The 24,005-nt window shown below is 43.4% G+C and overlaps 1 protein-coding gene across 1 annotated transcript in view; it reads left to right on the plus strand.

The window, feature by feature from the left end:
• LOC126297455 (uncharacterized) overlaps nucleotides 1-24,005 on the plus strand; it is a 176,602-nt gene that overhangs the window by 94,012 nt on the left and 58,585 nt on the right. The window contains exon 2 of the mRNA XM_049988315.1: nucleotides 15,644-17,020. Coding sequence (XP_049844272.1) covers nucleotides 15,644-17,020 — 1,377 coding nt within the window. The remainder of the gene's footprint in view (nucleotides 1-15,643; nucleotides 17,021-24,005) is intronic.

A 24,005-nucleotide genomic window follows, 5' to 3' on the forward strand; every position in this document is an offset into this window, starting at 1 on the left:
CTTATTTAGATGCGTACAATCATCCCCTGAAATACTGGATAGTTTTTTTTAACATCCTGATGTACAGTAATACTTTGGACTTACGCAGTAGGTGGGACGAGCTATAACGGTGCTAAGTCCAATTTTGCTTATAAATATATAAAAATTATGTTCAATTGGAACCAGATACTAAACAAAACAGTGTAATTTAGAAGAAAAATTTTTACTGAAATGTTGAACAGAATAACAAATTATAGTACAGTATTATGCAACAATGTAAACCGAAGTTACTATGACATAGGAGGCTTCATAAAATCTAACAGTGTCGTCTGATGAGTCAAATTTTTGTCTTCTCACACAAAGCTTCCTCGTAGCACAGTACTAAATTTTGTATCCCCTTTTTGTAGCGGAAATGCGCCTCTTGTTGGAGCGTATTTTTTATAAAATTTGTAACTGTTTCTCAATTCCACTGAGGCCTTCTATCAAGTTAGCAGCAGTCATTTTGATCTTCTGACTGAACTGGGTCTAAAGACTCAGGACAGAGACCTCTTTGTTTTGTCTCATAACTTCATGCAGATGCTCAAACGATCGTCTCGTGTAGTAAGGTTTGAATGTTGTAACGACTGCCTGGTCCATAGGTTGAAGCAAGCTGGTTGTATTCAGTGGCAAAAATACAACTTTCACTTGTTGTCGATCAATAATATCACTTTAAATGGGATTTGTTTTAACTGGCAGTAACATTCGACTTCTCAGGTATGAATTACTGACCAAACCAGTCCTCAACAAGAGAACCTGTCACCCAAATCACGGGCAACCCAGCTTTATATGTATTTTGTAAAGCTCTTGGATTGTCTGAGTGATAAAAAAGATAAGTTTTAGTTTACAATCACCAACTGCATTCGCGCTATCCAGCACCATCAATAGATCTTCGGTGGCTTTAAAATCTGGTCGGGATTTCTCTGCACAAGCGATGTAAGTTCTCTGACGCATCTTCTTCCAGAGCAGATCAGTTTCATCTGCGCCGAATATGGTTTGCATGTTATAGCCACCTTCTTCTATAATTACCTTGAGTTTCTCTGGACAGAGTGACACAGTCTCTTTATCTGCGCTTGCCGCTTCTCCACTTGCTGCGATGTTATGCCAATTACGGCGACTTTTGGATCGGCTAAACCAACCGTTACTAGCTTTAAACATTTAAGCTTTCGACGCCTCGCCAGCTTCTTTTAGTCTCTCAAAAACCAGCTTAGCTTGAGAGCACACCGTGTTCTGATAAACAGGAGACTTTTTCACTCTTAGTTGATTATCAAACGATAATCTTAATATTCTTTCTGTGTGATCGATGATACCACGACGTTTAGAAAAGAGACTCGAACCCAAAAATTGAGCAATTTTCACAGCTTCGACAACCTTTTGTAATTGTTCTGACCGTTAATTCCACTTGGTTAAACTCCTTTGCCAATTTACAAATTTTAATTTTTGCATCGATGTCTTTGATTATATTAATTTATATTAATTTTACATTCCAAAGGTACTGATTTTCTTTTCTTGTTTGAGGCACGTGACTCAGTTCTGCTTCGTTTAAATGACAGAGATACAATGCATCAGTCAAGCCAGATCCTTGGATAAAAGGCTTCCTCAAGAAACACGTTCGAACCTCTCGTAAGCCGGGTTTATTTCGTAAAACGGGGTAACATAGGTCGGGGTATTACTGCGTTAGCGTAAGACTGGCGATAAGTAAATGGTCAGATTTTTACATGCTTAGAGACACCATAAAGATCTATGACGAATGTGAATTACTGAGCTTTTACGTAAGTTGCATGGGCGGTAGAGACTTCAAAGAACTGGTCTATTGCCGCGGAGAGTGGAGCGCCGTGGTTGCTACCTACATACTGTACTTGTCGCGACAACGTTGCAACTTCGGATCTTAAACGTCACCAGCGAATTATACTATAGTCAGCGACAAGAGCACTACTATTTCCGACGCTCGCATATTTAATCTGAGTCATAATGGCAGAGGAGCGTATGACGGTGCGAAAGACATTAAAAAGTCAACTAGCACGACACTGTTACTCGTAAAACTGGTAGCAACAATCTTTCAGAAAGAAAGTCTTCATTACGCAAAAACATGCTGTAAGAATTATGTGTGGTGCTCACCCACGATCATCTTGTAGACATCTGTTTAAGGAGTTGGGCATTCTGATTACTACTTCACACTATATTTATTCCCTCAGGAAGCTTGTTGTAAATAATACAGTATAGCTGAAAATGAACATTGATGTACCTAATTGCAGTACCAGAAGGAAAAATGACTTTCATTACTCCACATTAAGACTGTGTTTAGCACAAAAAGGGGTGCACAATGCTACAACAAAAATTTTTGATACTTATCCACTGATATGAAGTGTCTGACACACAGCAAAGTAAAATTTGAAAACAAATTGAGGAAGCTTCTCCTCGAATACTCCTTCTATTCCGTAGAAAAGTTTATATTACTGTGATGTGTAAAAGGTGGGGGAGGGGGGAGGTAAGAATTACTAACCCTCATCTGTATATCTTTTTCCTCTTTGTAATTAAAAAAATAGAAAATAACGTAGAAATGTCCAGAATGTAACTATATGTACAAAGTAATTTGCGATGTGAATGTAAAATGACTTGTTCCACATCATTACGATCTATCGTGCAATTTGAATCATGGAGCCGGCCGATGTGGCCGAGCGGTTGTAGGCGCTTCAGTCCTGAACCGCACGACCGCTATTGTCGCGGGTTCGAATCCTGCTTCGGGTATGGATGTGTGTGATGTCCTTAGGCTACTTAGGTTTAAGTAGTTCTAAGTTCTAGGGGACTGATGACCTCAGATGTTAAGTCCCATAGTGCTCAGAGCCTTTTTTTTTTTTTTTAAAATCATGGAACATACAGCTGACTTACTAACTAAAATCTAAAATTAATAAGCACAACTCAAAGGAGACAAACAATTACACTTCATTTCTACACACAAGCACGTAAGAAACGACTAAGCCGAAAGCTGTTTATAAACTAGGTTCTGCTACTGCTGCTGTCTACAACTCACTGGTCAACGACCACAGAATTACTGATAGAGGGTTACCAGATAAAATTATAGTTGAAGGCCAAACTATCCGAGAAAAAAAATCAAACCATCCTAAAAGACCCAAACTCATTTTTTTTCATATTTACCTCACCCAAAACTTCCAGATCAAAGATATCTCCACTGGGCAATAGTAGAACATATATGTTCTCAAGAGAGAAGTTCGGCATTTCTGGAACTTAAGCGAAGCTTTGCGATGTTTCTTTGTGATTAGGAATAGTGACCTGATGCTCACAATAGTGTCAAGGAGATTTAGAGTTTATCTTAATAGAGTAAAAAACAGAAAACATTCTCTCGACTACAACATTGCTGTCTGAGGTATCAAGCAACTATGGACTAACGTCGATTCTTCTGATTATGTGACCGTATTGCCAATGTGTAAAAATTTCCGACGTTTGGGCCACTGTTGCAAAGTAGCAGATATTAAAAACACCCTGAGGAAGGCCATTTGCAATAGTGGCCGAAACGTCGGGGAATTTTACACATTAACAGTGGGGTTACATACAGAGAAGAATTTTATTGATTGTAACAACAGTCGCGGAAGCGTACACTAAAGCTCTTTAAATCCTTGAGGTTCAAGAAAATCCATGTAGTGTTTTTCGGAATCCCTAAGACAGCTTCATCGTTCCAGTTGACAAACAGCAATTTCTATATTGTTCTTCATTTATGCTGACTGTGTAACCAGCGAGGTGGATAAATGATAACTCTTCTTTAAAATTATATCAGGATTTAATTTCGACAAATTTTCAAAAATTTCCCATGCCAACGAAAATACCTACGTGTCATGAAGAGTTTCCTCTTGCGCAGACATGTACCTCTCAACTCAGTTCTTTGTGAGCCACAATACTGTTTCATTTCTGAAAGAAACAGATTCCGTCCGAAATTTGACTCCAAAATTTAACTAGAAGAATTTTCTTCTTCTGTCCATTGATATCAAATAGTTTGTTCTGTGCGTTCTTGTGGTGTCCGAACACCTGTTGGTGCAGCTAACGGTGGCCTGCTTTTGCTGACTGAAGAAGACTATTCAGCCTTCCAAATTCCTGTACAGCACAATCAACAAATAATTTTTACAGTCACATGTCATTTCCTCCATCAGTATCACTTGGATTAGGCTATTTCGTCACACTGAAATACGCTTTTATTTCTTCTCTGTTCATCAAAGTATTGAACGCAGCCTTCGCAAACACAAGCCATCGAATTGTGAAAGGTTTTTCAAAGGCCTATTCGATTTTGCACAAATTCTATAGCAGCATTCATGACACTAAATAGTTCTTTATTCGTTCCTAGACCTAGTTCACTACGACAAAACCATTTGGGGCATTCAGAGAGAGAAGTAACATTTGAATGATGCTAACTTGCTTATTGAATGTTGAATGCTTTGGACCAGTGAATGACAGACATATTTGAATTGCACACAAGACTGAGACTCTGCTTTCAGCCTCGACCAGATAGAGTTACCGCAACCAGTCGTGTTTGATACACCCACTGACACAACACCCACGCAGCTTTCGAAGTTCTGCTCATAGTTTTTGATTTCCTCTTCTATAAAGAAGAAATTGACATCTATTATATCCTTTCTCACCACAGTCAGACGTAGAAGCGCATTCAAAATGCCCTTCGACCTCTCACTTAAAACCCCCATGGGGCCTGCAGCCCTTTTTTGGTTATGTGCATGGCGCTCACGAGGCCCCGAGGTGTTGCGGCCCTTCTTCTCTTCCAGTTTTCATTCCCTTTCTCATATCCACTCCTTCCGTTTATTCCCTCGGTTACACTGTTCATTTTCCATCTTGTGTTTCGTGTTTCCATTCTTCCCTTTTTTTCGGCTTTGGGTTTGACTTCCCTTTCTAAATTCTGTTTTCGTTGTGTGAGCCATTATGAAAAGAGCTCCCTCTCTCCCGTCGCGTCTCCCACGTGAGTTCCTCTCGCCCATCCCCCCCCCCCCCCCTTTTCTGGGCCTCCTGGCAACAGAAATCAGCCTTCTGGTACGTGAGCTGTCTACATTTACATCTACATCGATACTCCGCAACGTACCTAACGGTATGTGGCGGAGTGTACCGTGTACCAGTACCAGTCATTTCCTTTTCTGTTCCACTAGCAAATAGATCGTGGGGAAAACGACTGTCTGTATGCCTCAGTATGAGCCCTAAATTCTCGTATCTTATCTTCGTGGCGGCTGTAGAAATGTTGCTTCAAATGCCGGTTCTCTAAATTTTGTCAATAGAGTTTCTCAAAAAGAACATCGTCTTCCCTCCAGAGATTCCCATTTGAGTTCCTGAAGCATCTCCGTAACACGTGTTTTTCGAACCTACTGGTAACAAATCTAGCAGCGCGGCTCTGAATTGCTTCGATTTCTTCCTTCAGTCTGACGTGGTATGGATCCCAAACACTCGAGCAGTACTCAAGAACAGGTCGCTTATATGCTGTCTCCTTTACAGGTGAACCACTCTTCCCTAAAGTTCTCGCAATAAACCGAAGTCGACTATTCATTCTCCCTATGACAGTTCTCATATGCTCGCTCCATCTCATATAGCTTTGCAACGAGGCCTACGAGACAGACAGGCTGTGGCACATTCGTCACGAAGGTAGGCCTGAGCTCGCTCGGCTCAGCAGACAAACTATGTTTCTGCTTCAATTAACTCGTAAATAGGTGTGTACGTATAAATGAGAAATGCATATTCTACTGGAATCCGCTATTATGGAGTCTTACGGTTATTAATCCGCCGGCCGGTGTGGCCGAGCGGTTCTAGGCGCTACAGTCTAGACCCGCGCGACCGCTACGGTCGCAGGTTCGAATCCTACCTCGGGCATGGATGTGTGTGCTGTCCTTAGGTTAGTTAGGTTTAAGTAGTTCTAAGTTCTAGGGGACTGATGACCTCAGAAGTTAAGTCCCATAGTGCACAGAGCTATTTTTTTGTTATTAATCCTACAATGATCGGAAGTTCGTAGGCCTGTAATTTGTTACAGTTGTACTGGGGTACAATAAAATTACAATCATGCCAAAATGATTATATCCTGTGATATATTGCATGATATGAGGACTGTTAAGCAGAAGAGACGAAATGTTATAAACAAGTACTGAACTTTAAATTAAATTTTGTTGTAATACTGGTAATCAATATGTCTTCATAATGCCAGATTCCAATAGAAGACGCAATTCTCGTTAGTACTTAAACACCCAAATGCTAGTTACCAGGTTTAGCAACACATTTTGTCTGTTGAGCTGAAGGAGCGAGCGTGTTCAGGCTTATCGTCGTAACGTACACGCCGCGGTCTTTGCAACGTCACACCCATATATTTAAACGACTTGACTGTGTCAAACAAGACTCTAGTAATATTGTATCGGAACAGTACAGGTTTGTTCTTCCTACTCATCCGCATTAACTTACATTATTCCACATTTAGGGCTAGCTGCCGTTCATCACACCAACTGGGAATTTTGGCTAAGTCGTCTTCTATCTTCCTACAGTCACTCAACTTCGACACCTTACCGTACTCCACGGCATCATCAGCAAACAACCGCAGATTGCTACCTGCCCTGTCCGGCAAATCTTTCATGTGTATGGAGAACAACGGCGGTCCTATCACACTTCCCTTTGGCACTCCTGACGACACCCTTGTCTCTGATATACATTCGCCGTTCTACTGGGTTCTATTATTTAAGAAGTCTTCGAGCCACTCACATATCTACGAACTTATTCCATTGCTCGTACCTTTGTTAACAGCCTGCAGTGGGGCACCGTGTCAAATGCTTTCGGGAAATCTTGAAATATGGAATCTGCCTGTTGCCCTTCATCCATAGTTCGCAGTGTATCATGTGAGGAAAGGGCAAGTTGAGTTTCGCACGAGCAATGCTTCCTAAGACCATCTCAATGGGTGGCAGAGCGGTTCTAGGCGCTACAGTCTGGAACCGCGCGACCGCTACGGTCGCAGGTTTGAATCCTGCCTTTGGCATGGGTGTGTGTGATGTCCTTAGGTTAGTTAGGTTTAAGTACTTCTAAATTCTAGGGGACTGATGACCTCAGAAGTTAAGTCCCATAGTGCTCAGAGCTATTTCAACCATCTCAAGTGTTTGTGGTTGGCAGGATAGCCAACACCGTGTTACTATAGGAGGCCGAAATGCTCTCGTTTGTCTCACGCAGGCTGGCGTTAGGTCTGGAGCAGGACAAGGAAATTAGAATTTAGAAAAACGGTCGTAGCTGGTGGAATACTTAAGTTTAATCCATTAATGATGAACGTCGGTTTTGACGGTACATGATTCACAATATCAACAGTAACTGATAATGGCGCCTTGCTAGGTCGTAGCAAATGACGTAGCTGAAGGCTATGCTAAACTATCGTCTCGGCAAATGAGAGCGTAAGTAGGCAGTGAACCATCGCTAGCAAAGTCGGCTGTACAACTGGGGCGAGTGCTAGGAAGTCTCTCTAAACCTGCCGTGTGGCGGCGCTCGGTCTGCAAACACTGATAGTGGCGACACGCGGGTCGGACGTATACTAACGGACCGCGTCCGATTTAAAGGCTACCACCTAGCAAGTGTGGTGTCTGGCGCTGACACCACATCAAGAAAATTTATTGTATGTGAACTGAGAATATGTTCAAAGATTCTGCATCAGACAAAGGTTACAGATATCTGTCTGTAATTTTGCGGTTCCGTTTTGTTACCCTTCTCGTATTCTGGAGTCACCTGCGCCCTTTTTGCAGTCGCGTGGGACTTTGTCCTGGGCGAGTGTTTCACGATAAATGCAAGCAAGGTAAGGGCCAATGCCGTAGAGTACTCGTGAAATCGAACTGGGATTCCATCCAGACCTGGTGATTTATTTACTTTCAAATCTTTCAGTTGTTTCTTTGCGCCAGGAGTGCATACTACAACGTCGTCCGTACGGGAGTCCGCCCGACGGTGAAATGTCGGTATGTTGTACGACTCTCCTATGTGAACGAATTCTTGAACGTGAAATTTAAAACTACTGTTTTCGTTTTCAATTGCCACACCAGACTTGTCAACAAGGGGCTGAATGGAAGCCTTAGACCCGATTAGCGATTTTATATAAGACCGGGATTTCCTCGGGTGCTCTGCCAGATCTTTTGCTAAGATGTGATAGGGGTAGTTGTATGCTTTGCGCATAGATCTTCTCACAGGCGCCCGAATCTCATCTAACATTCGCTTGTCGTCATTTGTGCGTTGCCCTTTGAACCGAAAGTGCAACAGCCTCTGCTTCCTCAGCATCCTCCGAATTTCGTTATTAAACCATCGTGGGTCTTTTCCATCATTTACCCACTTGTTAGGCACATAACTCTCCAGACCATGATTTGCAATCTGCTTAAACTTGGCCCATAATTATTCTACACCCATCTCACTGGAACTAAGTGATGGCAATTCGCTGTCTAAATGAGATGTTAGTAACTGCTTGTATGCTCTATCTAGCAGAAACACTCTCCTAGCCTTCTTGACTGATTTATTAACTTTCGTAATCAAGATTGTTATAATGACGACATGATCGCTAATCCCCGTTTTTATAGTGACATTGCCGATAAGGCCCGGCCTATTTGTAGGTACAAGGTCTGTCACCGCCTTGTGTGTGCCTAGAAGTGGTTACTCATCTTTTTGGGGTATCGAAAATCCCGGCAGGTGGCCCTTGCCGCTGCAGGGTGGCGCCTCCGGGGTGAGCACCTGATTAGAGTGGCTGGCAGCAGGGCGAACGCTGCACATGAAGCGTGCTAAACTCCGTACTTTTGGCCACTCTTCCACAGCCATCTCTTCAGACAGGAACGGTTATCTCTCTACCGCTGCTTTTGCTTCCTCGGCCTTCCCTCTCTGGCCACTTCCTGGGAGGAAGGGCAGGCCCACTGGCTTGGGGTGACACCCTTTCCCCGTTTCTTGATTTGTTCTTGGACAGACGTGGAGACTTTCGCCGCTACCAAACCTCTTGTTTTTGTAGAACATCTCGAAGTTAAGTTTGGCGATATTGACTCAGTTAGTAAGATGTGATCTGGTGGCCTACTGATTGAAACCTCAATTGCCAATCAATCAGCTTCCCTTCGTGCTTGTGAGTGCTTAGGAGACGTCCCAGTGGAGCATTACTCCTCACCAGTCCGTAAATATGACCCAGGGCATTATTTTCTTCTGGGGCTCTGACGAGGAACCCCATTCTAATCTGGAGTGGAGCGGCGTTTGTTACGTCTGGCAAGTACAGAGGTCTCCTAAGGATAATCATTTTGATACCAGCACTTTCATTCTGGACTTTGAGGGTTACCCTTCTGGAAAAAGTCCAAGTTATGTTTACTATTGTGATGTGAGGCCCTATATCCCACGTCCAGTGCACTGTTTCCAGTGTCTCCATTTGGGTCACATCTTTGCGATGTGAGACAAATCCTATTAGCGGCGACTGTGGCTGCCCTCTGCATGTGCGGAGTCCTTGCACCCAACGACCCAAGTGCATGAGCAGTTCCGGCGCAAATTCTCCTCGCTTCCTAGATTTCCAGATCAACAAAAAGGAAAGGAAGATTAAAGAATACAAAGCAGTCGACCGTCTATCCAACTTTGAGGCTCAACAGAAATCTGACTGTCTCCACCTGGTATCTTTAACGTCAGTCTTTGCTTTTGTTGGGTCCTTTCCTCCTCCTCCTTTCTTACATCTATCCTGCCCCCCTATCCTTTCGTCCTCTGTGGCGGTTCCTGTTCCCTCTGCTCACAGAACCTCGGCTGGAGAAGGAACCCTCTGCTCTGGCACACACTGGAGGTCAGGCTCCCTCTGGGAATATCCCTCCCTGGTGTCTCCAGGACACGTTGTGTGGGTTTCAAGGCTACTTGTTCTCTTTCAGATGCTGATACTGCTGTGACTTGCTCTCTTCCTGACCACACCACCTCTCGCCCTCCAAAGGAGAAGAAGATGCATAAGTCTTGGGATGAGACACCCCCCGACATCCCATGGGGTGTTGCCCCCTCCCTCTCAATCAGGGTGCAATCTGACATTCATGGATGTCACTCCATCCGTACCAGTGATGGTCACTGAATCGGCACAATGACCAATTATGGCCCAATTGATGTCCATCCATTCTCTTGTGGTATTCTCCTCCAATGGAACTGTAATGGTTACTGTCGCCACCTTCTGGAATTGCAGTCACTTCTTTCTTTCTACTCAGTAACTTGTGTTGTATTGCAGGGATCTCGTTTTGTGGATACTGATCCACCAACTCGTTTCCAAGACCTCTGTCAGAGCCAGGTCAGCCCCATGCGAGCCTCTGTTGGTGGCTGTATGTTGATCTGCAGGGACACGGTTAGTTCCTCTTCATGCTGCGCTGGAAACAGTAGCTGTTTGGATCCATGTGGACTCTGTGGTAATGGTATGCTGTGTTTATCTCCCCACAGAGTGGCTTCCTACATTTCCTGTTCTTCTTGCCCTCCTTCTACTGTTCCCTCCTCCCTTCCTCCTGCTTTGGAATTTTAACACCCATAACCCTCTGTGGGATGGTACTGTGACCACTGACTGGGGCAGGATTGTTGAAGACCTGCTGGCAGGGGTTGATATCGGCTTCCTCAATGTGGTAGTTACCACATACTTTAGTGCTGCACATGGCACTTTCTCGGCAATTGATCTATTCATCTGCAGCCTTGCATTCCTCCCCTATATTCAACGGGGAGTTCATGACGATTTGTGCAGCAGAGATCATTTTCCAGTCATCTTATCTTTTCTTCACCATCACTTGCCTGGACACCATCCAAAGTGGGCCTTTACTTATGTGAATTTTGATGCCTTTTCCTTGGCTGCCATCCCAACCGCTCCACCCCATGACATCATTGATGAGCCTGTGTGGAGTTTGACTGACATGATCCTTTTGGCAGCTGCTTCACTGATTCCTTCTTTCTCTTGTTCTCCCAGAAGGAAGTCTGTCCTGTAGTGGACCCTGAAATTGCTGCAGCTATTGAAGACCACTGTCATGCCCTCAAATGCTACCAACAGCATCCATCTCTTGGCCACCTCCTGGCCTTTAAACGGCTTCATGCTTGGGCTCGCTATGTTCTTAAATGCCAGAAATGGATTTGTTGGGAATGATACGCCACTGCCATAGGGCCATGGCGTTCCAGGATTTGAAGGGACTTGCAGAAGGTAGGAGGGGCAAAGATCCAGGCGGGCAAAGATACAGGCGGGATGGGCATAACAGAGGATGTGGTAGATGAGGGATTTATAGGTGTGGAGGATTGTGTATGGGTCCAGACCCCATGTGCGGCCAGAAAGGAGCTTGAGAAGGTGGAGTCGTGAGCGTGCCTTGGCTTGGATCGTCCAGAGATGGGGACGACGGTCCAGGGTGACGCCAAGGTACTTGAGGATGGGGGTGAAGTTAATAGGACGGCCAAATACGGTGAGGTTAAAATCAAGGAGGCAGAATGAAGGTGTAGTTTTGCCTACAATGATCGCCTGGGTTTTGGAAGGATTGACCTTGAGCTTTCACTGGTTACACCAAGCGGTGAACCAGTGAAGATGGGATTGGAGAAGGTGCTGGGAGCGTTGCAGGGTGGGGGCGAGGGCAAGGAAGGCGGTGTCATCGAAGTATTGGAGAAGGTGTAAGGGGGATGAAGGCGGTGGCATGTCTGCCGTGTGAAGAAGGTGGAGAAGAGGGGAGAGGACGGAACCTTTGGGCACAACAGCGGAGGGGTGGAAGGTGTAGGAATCCGTGTTATGGAGGGTGACATAGGAAGGACGGTGAGAAAGGAAGGAGACGATCAGACGGACGTAATTAAGAGGAAGGGCGAAGGTTTGAGCTTGAAGAGGTGACCGGAATGCCAGACACGGTCGTAGGCGCGCTCAAGGTCGAGATAGACGAAGATGGCGGAGCGACGGGAATTTAATTGTTCGGTCAGGTGGTGAGTGAGATGAAGGAGAAGGTCATCGGTAGAGAAGGACGGCCGAAAGCCACATTGGGCAGAGGGAAGGAGGCGCTACTGGTGGATGCGTCGGGTGAGGATGGAGACGACAAGCTGCCAAGCACGACCTTATATGCTCCACCGCGGCGGTACTGTGAATGCGGTTTTTTAAAATCTTTCCATCACTGGTAATTCATGGAATGCCCTGTATCAATCCAATGTTCGGGCTCAGCTGACTTGTCTCGCTGTAATAAGCGTATGTATCTTCGATGTTCCACACATCTCTCATGCGTTGTTTGACCTATGTACGACTTCTCACAATTTCCGCAAGGAATCTGATACACACCCGCTTTACAAAGCTGTAAATCGACCTTCCCAGAGCCGAGTAAAGCTGCAGTCTTTTTGGGGGCCGGAAGATCACCTTAACACAGTGTTTCTCAAGAATACGGCCTATATTCTGGGAAAGAGCACCCACATAGTGCGAAAACGCGCTAGATCTGAAGGAATTACTATCTTCTTCCCCATCACATACCTGTATTCTATGTTTTGCACTGAATGCTCTACGAATTTCTTGCAGAGAAAATCCATTCGATTTAAAAATACTCTTGAGGTATGTGAGCTCTTCTTGCAAATTGTCTTTATCGTATATGTACAGTGCGCCCTATGCCCTAAGGTCTTAAGGACACTTATGGTCTGTGAAGGGTGATGGCAGCTACTGGCATGAAGATATAGATTTGTGTGTGTTACTTTCTGATATATGGCATGTACTAATGTCCCAACAGCTTTACGGCGAACGACAACATCCAAAAAGGGGAGGCATCAGTCTTTTCCTATTTCTATAGTAAATTTGATGATAGCATAGATGGAACTCAAATGCTCAAGAAATCGATGTAATTCAACCACCCCGTGCAACCATACCACAAATGTGAATCCGGCTCTTGGGGTAATTAAACTGCAGAGAAGTCGCCATGGTGTCACCGCCGCCGATCATACATCGATAAGCGAATCGAATGTCTGTACGTGCATGTGTAAGCGTATATCTTTGCCACCGACCAGCATCTGTGATCCGCATACGCAGTACCGCCGCGGTGGAGTATATAAGGCCACGATTGGCATCTTGTCGTCAGTCCTGTGACTCACTCTGAGGATGACCGGACGATACGAATATCAGTGGAGGAAATTTTATTTGCGCGGCTGCATGCCCGATGTTTGATGAACGATTTCGAACAGTTAGTTCATGAGGCCAAACGAATAGTAAACGGTTGCGAAAACACACTTGACCTCTTAGCAGCAAATAATCCTGAGTTAATAACGAGCATCAAAACCGATACAGGGATTAGTGAACCCAGGGTTGTCGTAGCGAGGTTGCATATTGTAATCCCAAATCCTCCAAAAATAAATGAAAAATATACCTATTCAAAAAAGCAGATAAAAATTCACTTGACCCTTCCTGAGAGACAATCTCCGCTCATTCCAAATTAATAATATACGTGTAGACCAGATGTGGCTTGAATTCAAAGAAATAGTTTCAGCAGCAATTGAGAGATTTATACCAAATAAATTAACAAACTACGGAGCTGATCCTCCTTGGTACACAAAACGGGTCAGAACACTGTCGCAGAAACAACGAAACAAACATGCCAAATTTTAACGGACGCAAAATCCCCAAGATGGTGATCTTTTACAGAAGCTCAAAATTTAGCGCAAACTTCAATGCGAGATGCTTATAACAGTTTCCACATCGAAACTTTGTCTCGAAACCTGGCAGAAAATCCAAAGAGATTCTGGTGTGAAGTATGGTAGCGGCAAGAAACAATGAATGCCTTCTCTGCGCGATAACAATGGAGAGACTATCGAAGACAGAGTTTCGAAATGCCTTCACAACATAAGACGAAGTAAATATTCCAGAATTCGAATCGAGAACAGTTGCTAACGTGAGTAACATAAAAGTAAATATCCTCGGAGTAGTGAAGCAACTTAAATCACTTAATAAAAGCAAGTCGTCTGGTCCAGACTGTATACCAGTTAGGTTCCTTTCGGAGTATGCTGATGCATTAGCTCCATACTTAACAATCATATACAACCGTTTGCTTGACGAAAGATCCATACCCAAAGACTGGAAAGGCCAACAAATTCAGATGTATTCTTTTTTGCTGGAAAGAGACCAGTATGGTGACCCTGTTACTGGCTGTTCATAACGGTCACAAATTCAGACAGAAAGAAGAGAGAGTGGCGCTTACGCCAAAGTACTCCAAAGTTAACTGACACAACACTAAAATGCTCAAGCAATTGCAGAAATTAATAAATATTGCAGACAGTCACAGTTCATTTTTACGAAGATAGAGGAAAAAATGTCTACTCTGAACCCTGTATGCAAGCTAAGTACAACTGGCTTACAATAGAAATACAGTCAAAGTGTTCTTAGACATGTCATGATAAAATCTGACCAACACTCAAGTGTCACCTCGCTGGTCAATTATTAGATCGCTAGAGGGGCCACTCTGCAACATGCTGTAAAATTTAGATCAAGCGAGTTGGCTATAACTACTAAATCTGTGCTCAGGAAGCCACCATGTGGTGTGTGCCGAAGGGTACATTGTTATCTCTCCACTACACTGATCTAATGGTGAATGGTGCGAAGGAAGAATGGTTGTTGAAAAACCTCTGTGCTAGTTCAAATCCCTCGTGCTTTTATGGCCTTTGCGCAAAATATTTGTAGATGGAAGCAATGTATTAGAATGCAAAACGCCTCTCTTGTATCATCTACTCTGTAGTTTTAATTTGGTGAACATATCTTACTCAAGGGCTGCAGGTGACAAATTCATTGCCAGACATTTTATATCTACATTGGGGTGTACTCTGCTAGTCATCATATGGTGTGTGTCACGTACCTCTCCTTATTTTTATTCCATTTATGAAAAGTATGCAACAAGAATGTCGATACCACTCTTCATACAACCAAATAAATTTAATTTTCCACTAGTGGTCATTCTCTGAGATTACATTGTACAAAGTAACGTGTTTCTTGACTCCTATTGTGAATTAGGTTGTCTCACATGCATAATACCTTCTTTGTAGAATCTATTGCTGGTGCTCTCGCTATGATTAAACAAAATCATGACAACTGTTTTTGTAATACAGACTAGTTATTTCGCATATTTGAACTAGAATCTATCAGATAACCCAACAGGTGTAGTGGTTTTTACTATATTTGGCGATTAAAATTGTTTTTGAATTCCTGGGAAACATTTATTGATCTCAGTTTTGTATCTGCGCAATGATGAAGTACTTATGATTACCAAGATGGAAGCAGTTTTGAAAAAGAGTATTAAGTACTTCATCCATCATTTTATCATATTCCATTTCATTACCACTTTCCTCTCCCCCTATCCTTCTCCATCCTCTCTCTCCGTCTCTCCCCCTTCCCTTCTGCTCTCCATCCCCACACCAATCCAAATGTATGGTAACTGATAGTAGTACCGAATGTATCTGCATTGGAAACTGTTTATGATATTAAAATACGTTTATGTGTTTACATGTTCAAAACCTGAATTAGACATGTGGCATTAGTCTTCATTATTGTCTCATACTTTCCCACCTTATTGCCTTATATATGTTGATTTAGTGCTAAAACGATTTCCTTTGTCAAAAACGCTGATTGTATTTGTAACTGCATTCTAACAAGTCTATGTTTTGTTTGCAGCGTTGCTGAAGAATATGAACAAGACGGGCCAGTTGAACACGAAAGGCTTGTTGAGCCAACTGAAAAAGACAAGCAGTATCAACAGGTCAAGTCAGTAGAAAAAGAGAAGGTAGTTGAGCAAGATAACCAGAATGAAGAGCAAGAGCATATGGAATTTGAGCAGGAAATGGCATTTGAACATGAAATGGCATTTGAACCTGACATTGCATTTGAGCATGACATTGCATTTGAACACGACATTGCATTTGAACATGATATTGCATTTGAACATGACATTGCAGTTGAACCTGACATTGCAGTTGAACGTGACACTACAGTTGCACAGGAAAATGCAGCTGAGAAGCAAACTGAAGTTCAAAAGAAAATCGAAGTTGAAAAGGAAATTGAAGCTAAACAGAAAATTGCAGTTGATCAGGAAATTGCAGTTGAACAGGAAGTTGAAGTTGAACAGGAAGTTGAAGTTGAACAGGGCTTTGAAGTTGAACAGGAGGTTGAAGTTGAACGGGAAGTTGAAATGGAACAGGATGTTGTAATTGAACAGGATGTTGAAGTCGGACAAGAAGTTGAAGTTGGACAGGAAGTTGAAGTTGGGCAAGAATTTGGAGTTGGACAGGAATTTGGAGTTGGAGAGGAATTGGGAGATGGAAATGAATTGGGAGTTGGAGAGGAATTGGGAGTTGGAGAGGAATTTGGAGTTGGAGAAGAATTTGGAGTTGGAGAGGAATTTGGAGTTGAAGAGGAATTTGGAGTTGAAGAGGAATTCGGAGTTGGAGAGGAATTCGCAGTTGGAGAGGAATTCGGAGTTGGAGAGGAGTTTGGAGAGGAATTTGAATTTGGAGTTGGAAAAGAATTAGGAGAGGAATTTGGGGTTGGAGAGGTATTTGGAATTGGACAGGAGTTTGGAGTTGGACAAGAAGATGGAGTTGAAAAGGAAGTAGGAGTTGAACAGGAAGTCGGAGTTGAACAACAAGTCGGAGTTGAACGGCAAGTTGGAGTCGAACAGGAAGTTGGAGTTGAGCGGGAAGTTGGAGTCGAGCGGGAAGTTGGAGTCGAACAGGAAGTTGGACTCGAGCGGGAAGTTGCAGTTGAACAGGAAGTTGCAGTTGAACAGGAAGTTGCAGCCGAACGGGAAGTTGCAGTCGAACGGGAAGTTACAGTTGAACAGCAAAAACAAGTTGAACAGAACAGCATACCACTACCTTTCGAATGTATGCATGGATCAGATGGGAACTGTGTGAAGTGCAGAGCTCTAGCTGCATTTTTGAAGCATCCAATAGATCCAAAACGTGACAGAATTGTTTTTGTAGTACCTAGGGAGCTTAATCCAGTTGTTGGTAGAGCAACAGTATGTCACAGGGCAATTTTCCGCAATTCAAGGTTGGTAGTTATTAATAAAATTGTGATCTTATTTTGTACTCAGCTAAAAAATATTGTCTTTCTGCCGTCCCAAGCTGCCTAAACTGCACAATTAAGACATCACTAGTTCAGTTACCTTACAAGTTTAGTTTTTATTGTTTCTCTGGTGGTTGTTAGGCTGTTCCTTAATAGTCACATATATGAATTTTGTTAAATGTTCAAACAAATTTACAGTGCTTACCTTATATAACATTGATTGGGCACTGATATGCTAAAGAAATATGCAGAAAACATGTCCTTGATTCCTGTTTGTTCCTAACATTTCTCTAGAAGTAAGACCATATCTGCTGGAGATGGGTAATGTTCACTTACTGTAGATAGTCCAGCCACATGTTTGGGAACCAGTTATATAATGGTTAATTCCCTTGTTCGCTTGATAAAAATTACAAATTCAAATTAAAAGTAAACTAATTAAATATTAACTAGCTACTTGCACGTCAGTGTAGTAGTTACAATGAAATTTGTAAATTTATGATTGCATTAGCAGCAGTTTTGATACTTTTCAACATGTTTTTCCTCACTTTTAATACTTCATCTGAGAAATTGGAGCTCATAATTTCTCTCTTTCCATCAGTGCTTCCTTCTGTTTCATGAGATGTTCATTATTCTTTTCCTGGGTGCCTTTAATTATTTCAATTACATATTTTGCACTTACAACACAAATAGTTGGCTCTAAGTTCAAATTTCTGTGTTTTAATTTTTTTAAGTAGCTATTAGTTTAACATTTCAGTTAAATGCAAATCTGCATAGTGATACTGGAAGCAAATGAGCTTAATTCTTGATTTAATGGGATCTAACCTCTCAGTGAGCTACTGCTACATTCTTTTAGTTATTGTCATCAACTGCTGGGCTAGTGCTCCTTTAACATCATACTAACGAAAACAATTTTTTACACTAAATGGGATATGTAGCACAGATGTTATAACATCATGTCCACATCTGGGAGGAATAGGTTCAAATCTTCAGCCATGGGTTTTCCAAATTCATTAAGCTGAATGCTAGAACCATTCCATTTGTTTATCATTGTACTACCATAGTTGGAGTTTTGTTGCCAGCAGTATGTTACATTGTTATCTTCCTTCCTTTTTAGGAGATTAACTTCAAATACTACACTGTTTTTGAATGTAAGAATCAGACAAATAACCTCAAATTGCTTAAACTAGAAGAATTGCAACCACATCATTATGTAAAGCCACATACAGAGTAACAGATTACCTTTGTGTTCATTCTCTTTGTCAGTAATGCTATTGCTAATTACACTATGTTTTCTCTTGATGTAAATTTATTGTACTGCTCTATTAATTTATTTTCAAGTTACAAGGGGTAACATATTTTAGAAACAAACCTTGGACACTTATGAAGTACTTCACGTATTAAAGCAAGTTACACGACTTCTTGCAGTGTGCTTATAGTGGAATTCTGTACAACTTGGTTTGGTTGTTATAATCTCTATAACTTATGAAAATGGATATTTGTACAGGGTTGGACAAAAATATGTAAACACCAAAACCATAACACATTACCGTGCCTAATTCGGCATGGGAAAGTCATTGGCTTTCCAAACAGCTTCTGTTCATCTTGAACTGTATTGTTTTCAAGGGAATGTTATACTGTTTTTCCTGTAAAATAGTGCAAGTTCAGGTAACAATGATGGAGCTGGATAGTGATCAAGCACCATCCTCTCCAACGTATACCACAAAGGCTCAATAATATTGAGATCTCGTGACTGTGGTGGCCAGGGTAGATGCAACAAGTCAGCCTCATCCTCACAAAACCAGTCCTTGAGGATGAAAGCTGTGTGAAGAAGCGCCCTGTCATTGTGGAACACAGTATCAACAACAGGGAACAAACATCATACCTTGGTATGAACGTGATTAGCCAGACCTGTTGCAGAATCCATGGCAGTCATGTAACCTTGCAGAGTAACGATGGGGCCCACAGAATACCAAGATACAGCTAACCAAATCATCATCGAAACCACTGGCTCTTGTATCATTGAAGATCGGCTTTAGAATTCCAGCTTGCCCAGCAGTTCTGTGCTTATGGATCACCCTTTATGTTGTTTTGATATTGAAAGGCTTCAACTAGTGTGATGATCAGTTCTACAGTGACTTTTGCAGCTGTGGTTCCCTTATCTTTTATCACAATCCTCCTCAGTGGCTGTCTGTCATGATCATTCAACACACATTTTCATGCATGTTGTGATGTAGTGGATGATGTTCTGCTTTCCCTGTATGTGGTATAAATATTCAATATTGTGCCTCCTAAAGCACCCATCATAAGACCACCAACAATTTGGCCACATTCATATTCACTTAGCTATGACATAAGGCCCTCACAATTACACAGAACATGACTGCAACTTGCAACATATTGAGGACATTTGTGGTCAAATACAATGGCACAATCCAGCTATCATCTGTATTTATGTTCAAGCGTGCATTTCTTATAGTGTTTCTGTGCTTTTGTGCAACCCTGTAAATATAACATCTCTTCCTAAACTAATGAAGTGATTTCAACTAAACTTGTTTCACATATCACTTGCTATCTGGAAAGAAGCACAGTGGGAGTAAGAACCACTTACCTCTCAAAGGCATGGGAAGGGGGGCATGAAACAGAAGCGTAACACACTGCGTGCAAATATACAGACTATATTTATCCAACATTTGAGAACGAGAGCTTGTAGCAACTTTAAGCAAACTTTATACATAATTTCAAACCATTACGAAGCTGTTTCTCACTGATACCAGCCCCCCGGACAAAAGAATAAAAGGAAAAAAAGTATGTCTGAAAGAACAGACCCCACACATTCATATAATTTGATGGGACAAGCTGGGCAATAGATCCACTGTCTTCAATGCGGATGCACAAATATGCCAGACCTACTGTGGTAATCTCAGAGAGCGAATGTGGAGGAAATGGAAAGGGACTTTGGATAGGTGACACTCAATGGGAATATGGATCGGCCATGAGGTGTGGTGAGATAGTCTGCGTAGTTGTGATGATGCTGTGTCCCGGATGGTGCAGTGGTTAATGCATGTGCGTAGTAAGCAGGAGATACTGGATCCGAATCCTGGTCTGGTCAACATTTTCACTTGAAACTTTCTGGCAGATTAAAACTGTGTGCCGGACCAAGACTTGAACTCGGGACCTTTGCCTTTCGCGGGCAAGTGCTCTACCAACTGAGTTACCCAAGCACGACTCACGCCCCATCCTCACAGCTTCACTTTTGCCAGTACCTCGTCTCCTACCTTCCAAACTTTACAGAAGTTCTCCTCCCCCAGGCTGTGGCTAAGCCATGTCTCCACAATATCCTTTCTTTCAAGAGTGCTAGTTCTGCTAGGTTCGCAGGAGAGCTTCTGTAAAGTGTGGAAGGTAGGAGACGAGGTACTGGCAGAAGTGAAGCTGTGAGGACGGGGCGTGAGTCCTGCTTGGGTATCTCAGTTGGTAGAGCACTTGCTCGTGAAAGGCAAATGTCCCGAGTTCGAGTCTCCGTCTGGCACACAGTTTTAACCTGCCAGGAAGTTTCATATCAGCGCACACTCTACTATAGCATGAAAATTTCATTCTATTAACATTTTCACTTGTCACTGCTGATTCTGCATAACGTCCCAATACAGCTGACAGCAGTGACCCCCTCCCTTTCTTACCTTTCTTCCCCTCTCCAACGTCAATTTATATATAATGCTACAATTTCGCTATCCATGCATTAAAACTGCTGCTTCAGACATAAGATTTCAGTTTATTACTTCTTTACTACTATCTATATTTTCAACACATTTTGCCACCACTGAATGTACCTGCAAGATTATGTCATTATGAGATACATAGTTCAGGAGATATGACATCATAAACTCGAGATGTGTGAAAAACTAGGTTTTCTTAAAATAGAGTGCAAGTTATCAAGAATAGACTCATCCAGTGTTTGATAATAAGAGCACTTAATGACTTCCAGCAAACTTGAAACACAATTTCACACCTTTTTAAACTTCTTCTTGCTTACATACTTAAAGTCTAATATTTAACACCTACATTTCCTACTCCCTCCTCTCTGTTCATATTCTCCTCCCTCCTCCCCTGGCTTGATCTTAGGTTCTGAAAGATGCTGACAAAATTACTGGCTCACTGCAGAGCTCATTCTCATGACCTGGACAACACAAATGAGAGACTTATTGCATGTCATACTTTTAATAGTAATGGATAGAGAGAAGGGTGAGGATGAGGTGGATGGATTTGGTGGCAAGGGTGGGGGTGAGGAGGAGGAGAGGGTGGTTAGCGAGAGGAAGGACAAAGAGATGGATTAGGAGAAGATTGGAATAAATAAATACCCAGCAATGCCTGGTATCTCAGCTGGTTAATTGTGTAAGGGTAATTTTGTATCTCACCTGGAAGGCGGCACGTGGGTCTGCTCCTGTAACTGAAGGGTAGGCCAACTGGAGGAAGTGAGAAGGAGCAGGAAATGGTGAAATGCTTCGGGACTGTGTATGGGTTATAACTCTTTTACCTAACTTTGCATACAGATGAGCATCTAGGTGGAGCTGCACAGCGCTGGCTAGAGGGCGCTGTCACCTGTGTCGGTGTCATAGTGTCAACCTACGAACGTGCGCCTACACCATGGCATCATAGCTATTGATACCACATCCCTCCCTCCTGAGATGATGCAGCGTCATTGAGTATGGCTTCCGATGGCAGGTGGAGCGACCCAGAGGTGGTGTAACTGAGGCGGCGGACAGCGGAACTGCCGGGCCATGCTGCCCACCCACGACTCCGAATTGCTCACGAGGGGGTGAGGAAAACGCCCCTTGGAAAACCTGCCCAGGCCATGCACTGCCACTGAATAGGCTCGGATGAGAAGGTGGAGCAACGGCCTCCATGGGTGATGACGGCAGCAGCGTCGTGATGGCAGCATCGGCGTCCATCGGTTCTGGCACTGTGGAGGAACACGGCAACGGTGGCGGCTGGAGGTGGGGCCCTGGTGGCGGTGAGAGGTGCCCTTTCGGTGCAGGTGACCGGACTGGCAGTGGCGAAAACAGCAGGAGCACTCACGGCGGAGGCGCGAACGATGGAGGCACCGTCGGTGGAGTCTTGGGCTCAGGCAGTGGAAGCCGTGAAGCCTCCAATTCTGCCAAAAAACAACCGGACAGCACAAACGGATCTGGTTCCGGTGTCGCTTCACAGTGCCGGGGGGACCAGAAATGACAAATAAGGTGCAGCCAAGCTGGTGAAGAATGCGCCCCTGCTCCCAGTGCTGCCTGCCAGAGAAAACATGATAGAACACCAAATGCTATGGCACCAAGCCAGAACGAACTGAAGCAGTGGGAGTGCGTGGCAGTGGGTGCAATAGCTGCACGAACGACCGATGGACGCGGCCATGTAGCAATTCCGCTGGGGAACGGGTGCCATGCGGCTGGGACGAATTGAAGCAAGGAAAGTCCAGAGTGCGTGGCATGCAACTTGCTCATCTGTGAGTTAAACATACGCACAAAGCATTCAGCCTGGCCGTTCGACTGGGGGTGGAATGGGGCTGAGGTCAGATGGTGAATGCCATAAGCAGCACAGAACGCTTCAAACTCTGACACAAATTGGGGGCCATTCTCAAAGACAATAACTTCAGGAAGGCCCTCAATGCAAAAAATAGACGTCAAAGCCTGAATAGTACTGGCAGATGTAGTAGAAGACATAGGTACAACAAAAGGAAAGTTGCTGTATGCATCAATAACTATCAACCAGCGGGTGTCCCAGAAAGGACCCACAAAATCAATATGAATGCACTGCCAAGGCGCAGTAGTAGTCAGCCACGCAAAGAAGTGCTGTCGGGGAGCAGATTGAAGCTCCGCGCAAGAGCGAAAATTAGCAAGCAAATTCTCAATTTGTTTATCAATGCTGATCCAAGTGCAGTGACGACATGCTAATTGTTTCATCCGCACAATACCCCAATGACCAGTGTGCAGCAATCAGAGGTTTTCCGACTGCAACGAATGAGGCACAACCATACGAGACTGATCATTGTCAGTTCCTAACAAGATAACACCGTGGTGTACAGACCATTTGTGACATTGCACAAAGTAACGCCTTACAAGGGGATCGCTAATCTGGGTAGCAGATGGAGGCTATTGAGTATGAATATACTGCAAAAGAATCTGCAAAGAAGCATCGGCGGATGTTGCAGAAGCAATGCGACGAAAATGCACCGGAAAACCATCAGCTAATTCCTTAACTTGCGAATCAATGAACATGCATGACAATTCGGAACAATCAAACACTGCGTCAGGACCAATAGGTAAAGGGGACAAAGCATCAGCATTGCCATGCTAGGCCGTAGGCCGAAACAAGGTTTCGTAACTGTACTTAGACAAAAACAAAGACTGACATTGCAACTTTTGTGCAGTACAGGCCAGAACTGGCTTTGACGGGTGAAACAGCGACGTCAAAGGCTTATGGTCGGTGACGAAATAGAACTTTCACCCGTACAAAAGATCATGAAACTTAGTCACTCCATATGCAATAGTTAAAGCTTAAAGAATAGTTTTGCTGGGCAGAATTGAGCAGCTTAGATGCAAAAGCGATCGGGCAATTGACAGAATTAATGCGACGTGAAAGAACCGCTCCGATGCCATGAGTAGATGAGAAGATGCATCAACAGCGAAAACAACTGGTTTGGAGGGATCAAAAGGAATCAAACAGTGATCACTCAACAAAGCAGACTTGAGCTTGTGGAAAGCAGCATCACATTCCGAAGATCAAACAAAAGGAATGTTCTTACGCCGAAGGCAATGCAAAGGCACTGCAATCTGTGCTGCATTTGGCATAAACCGAATATAATACGTAATTTTGCCCAACACCGACTGAAGTTCTTTCACATTCCTGGGTGCTGGCAAGTCTCTAATCACACTGAGATGTGATGGTGAGGGATAGATGCCCTGTCCGTTAATCATATGTCCTAAAT

This window comes from Schistocerca gregaria, chromosome X (assembly GCF_023897955.1).
Source record: "Schistocerca gregaria isolate iqSchGreg1 chromosome X, iqSchGreg1.2, whole genome shotgun sequence".
Taxonomy (NCBI): Eukaryota; Metazoa; Arthropoda; class Insecta; order Orthoptera; family Acrididae; genus Schistocerca; species Schistocerca gregaria.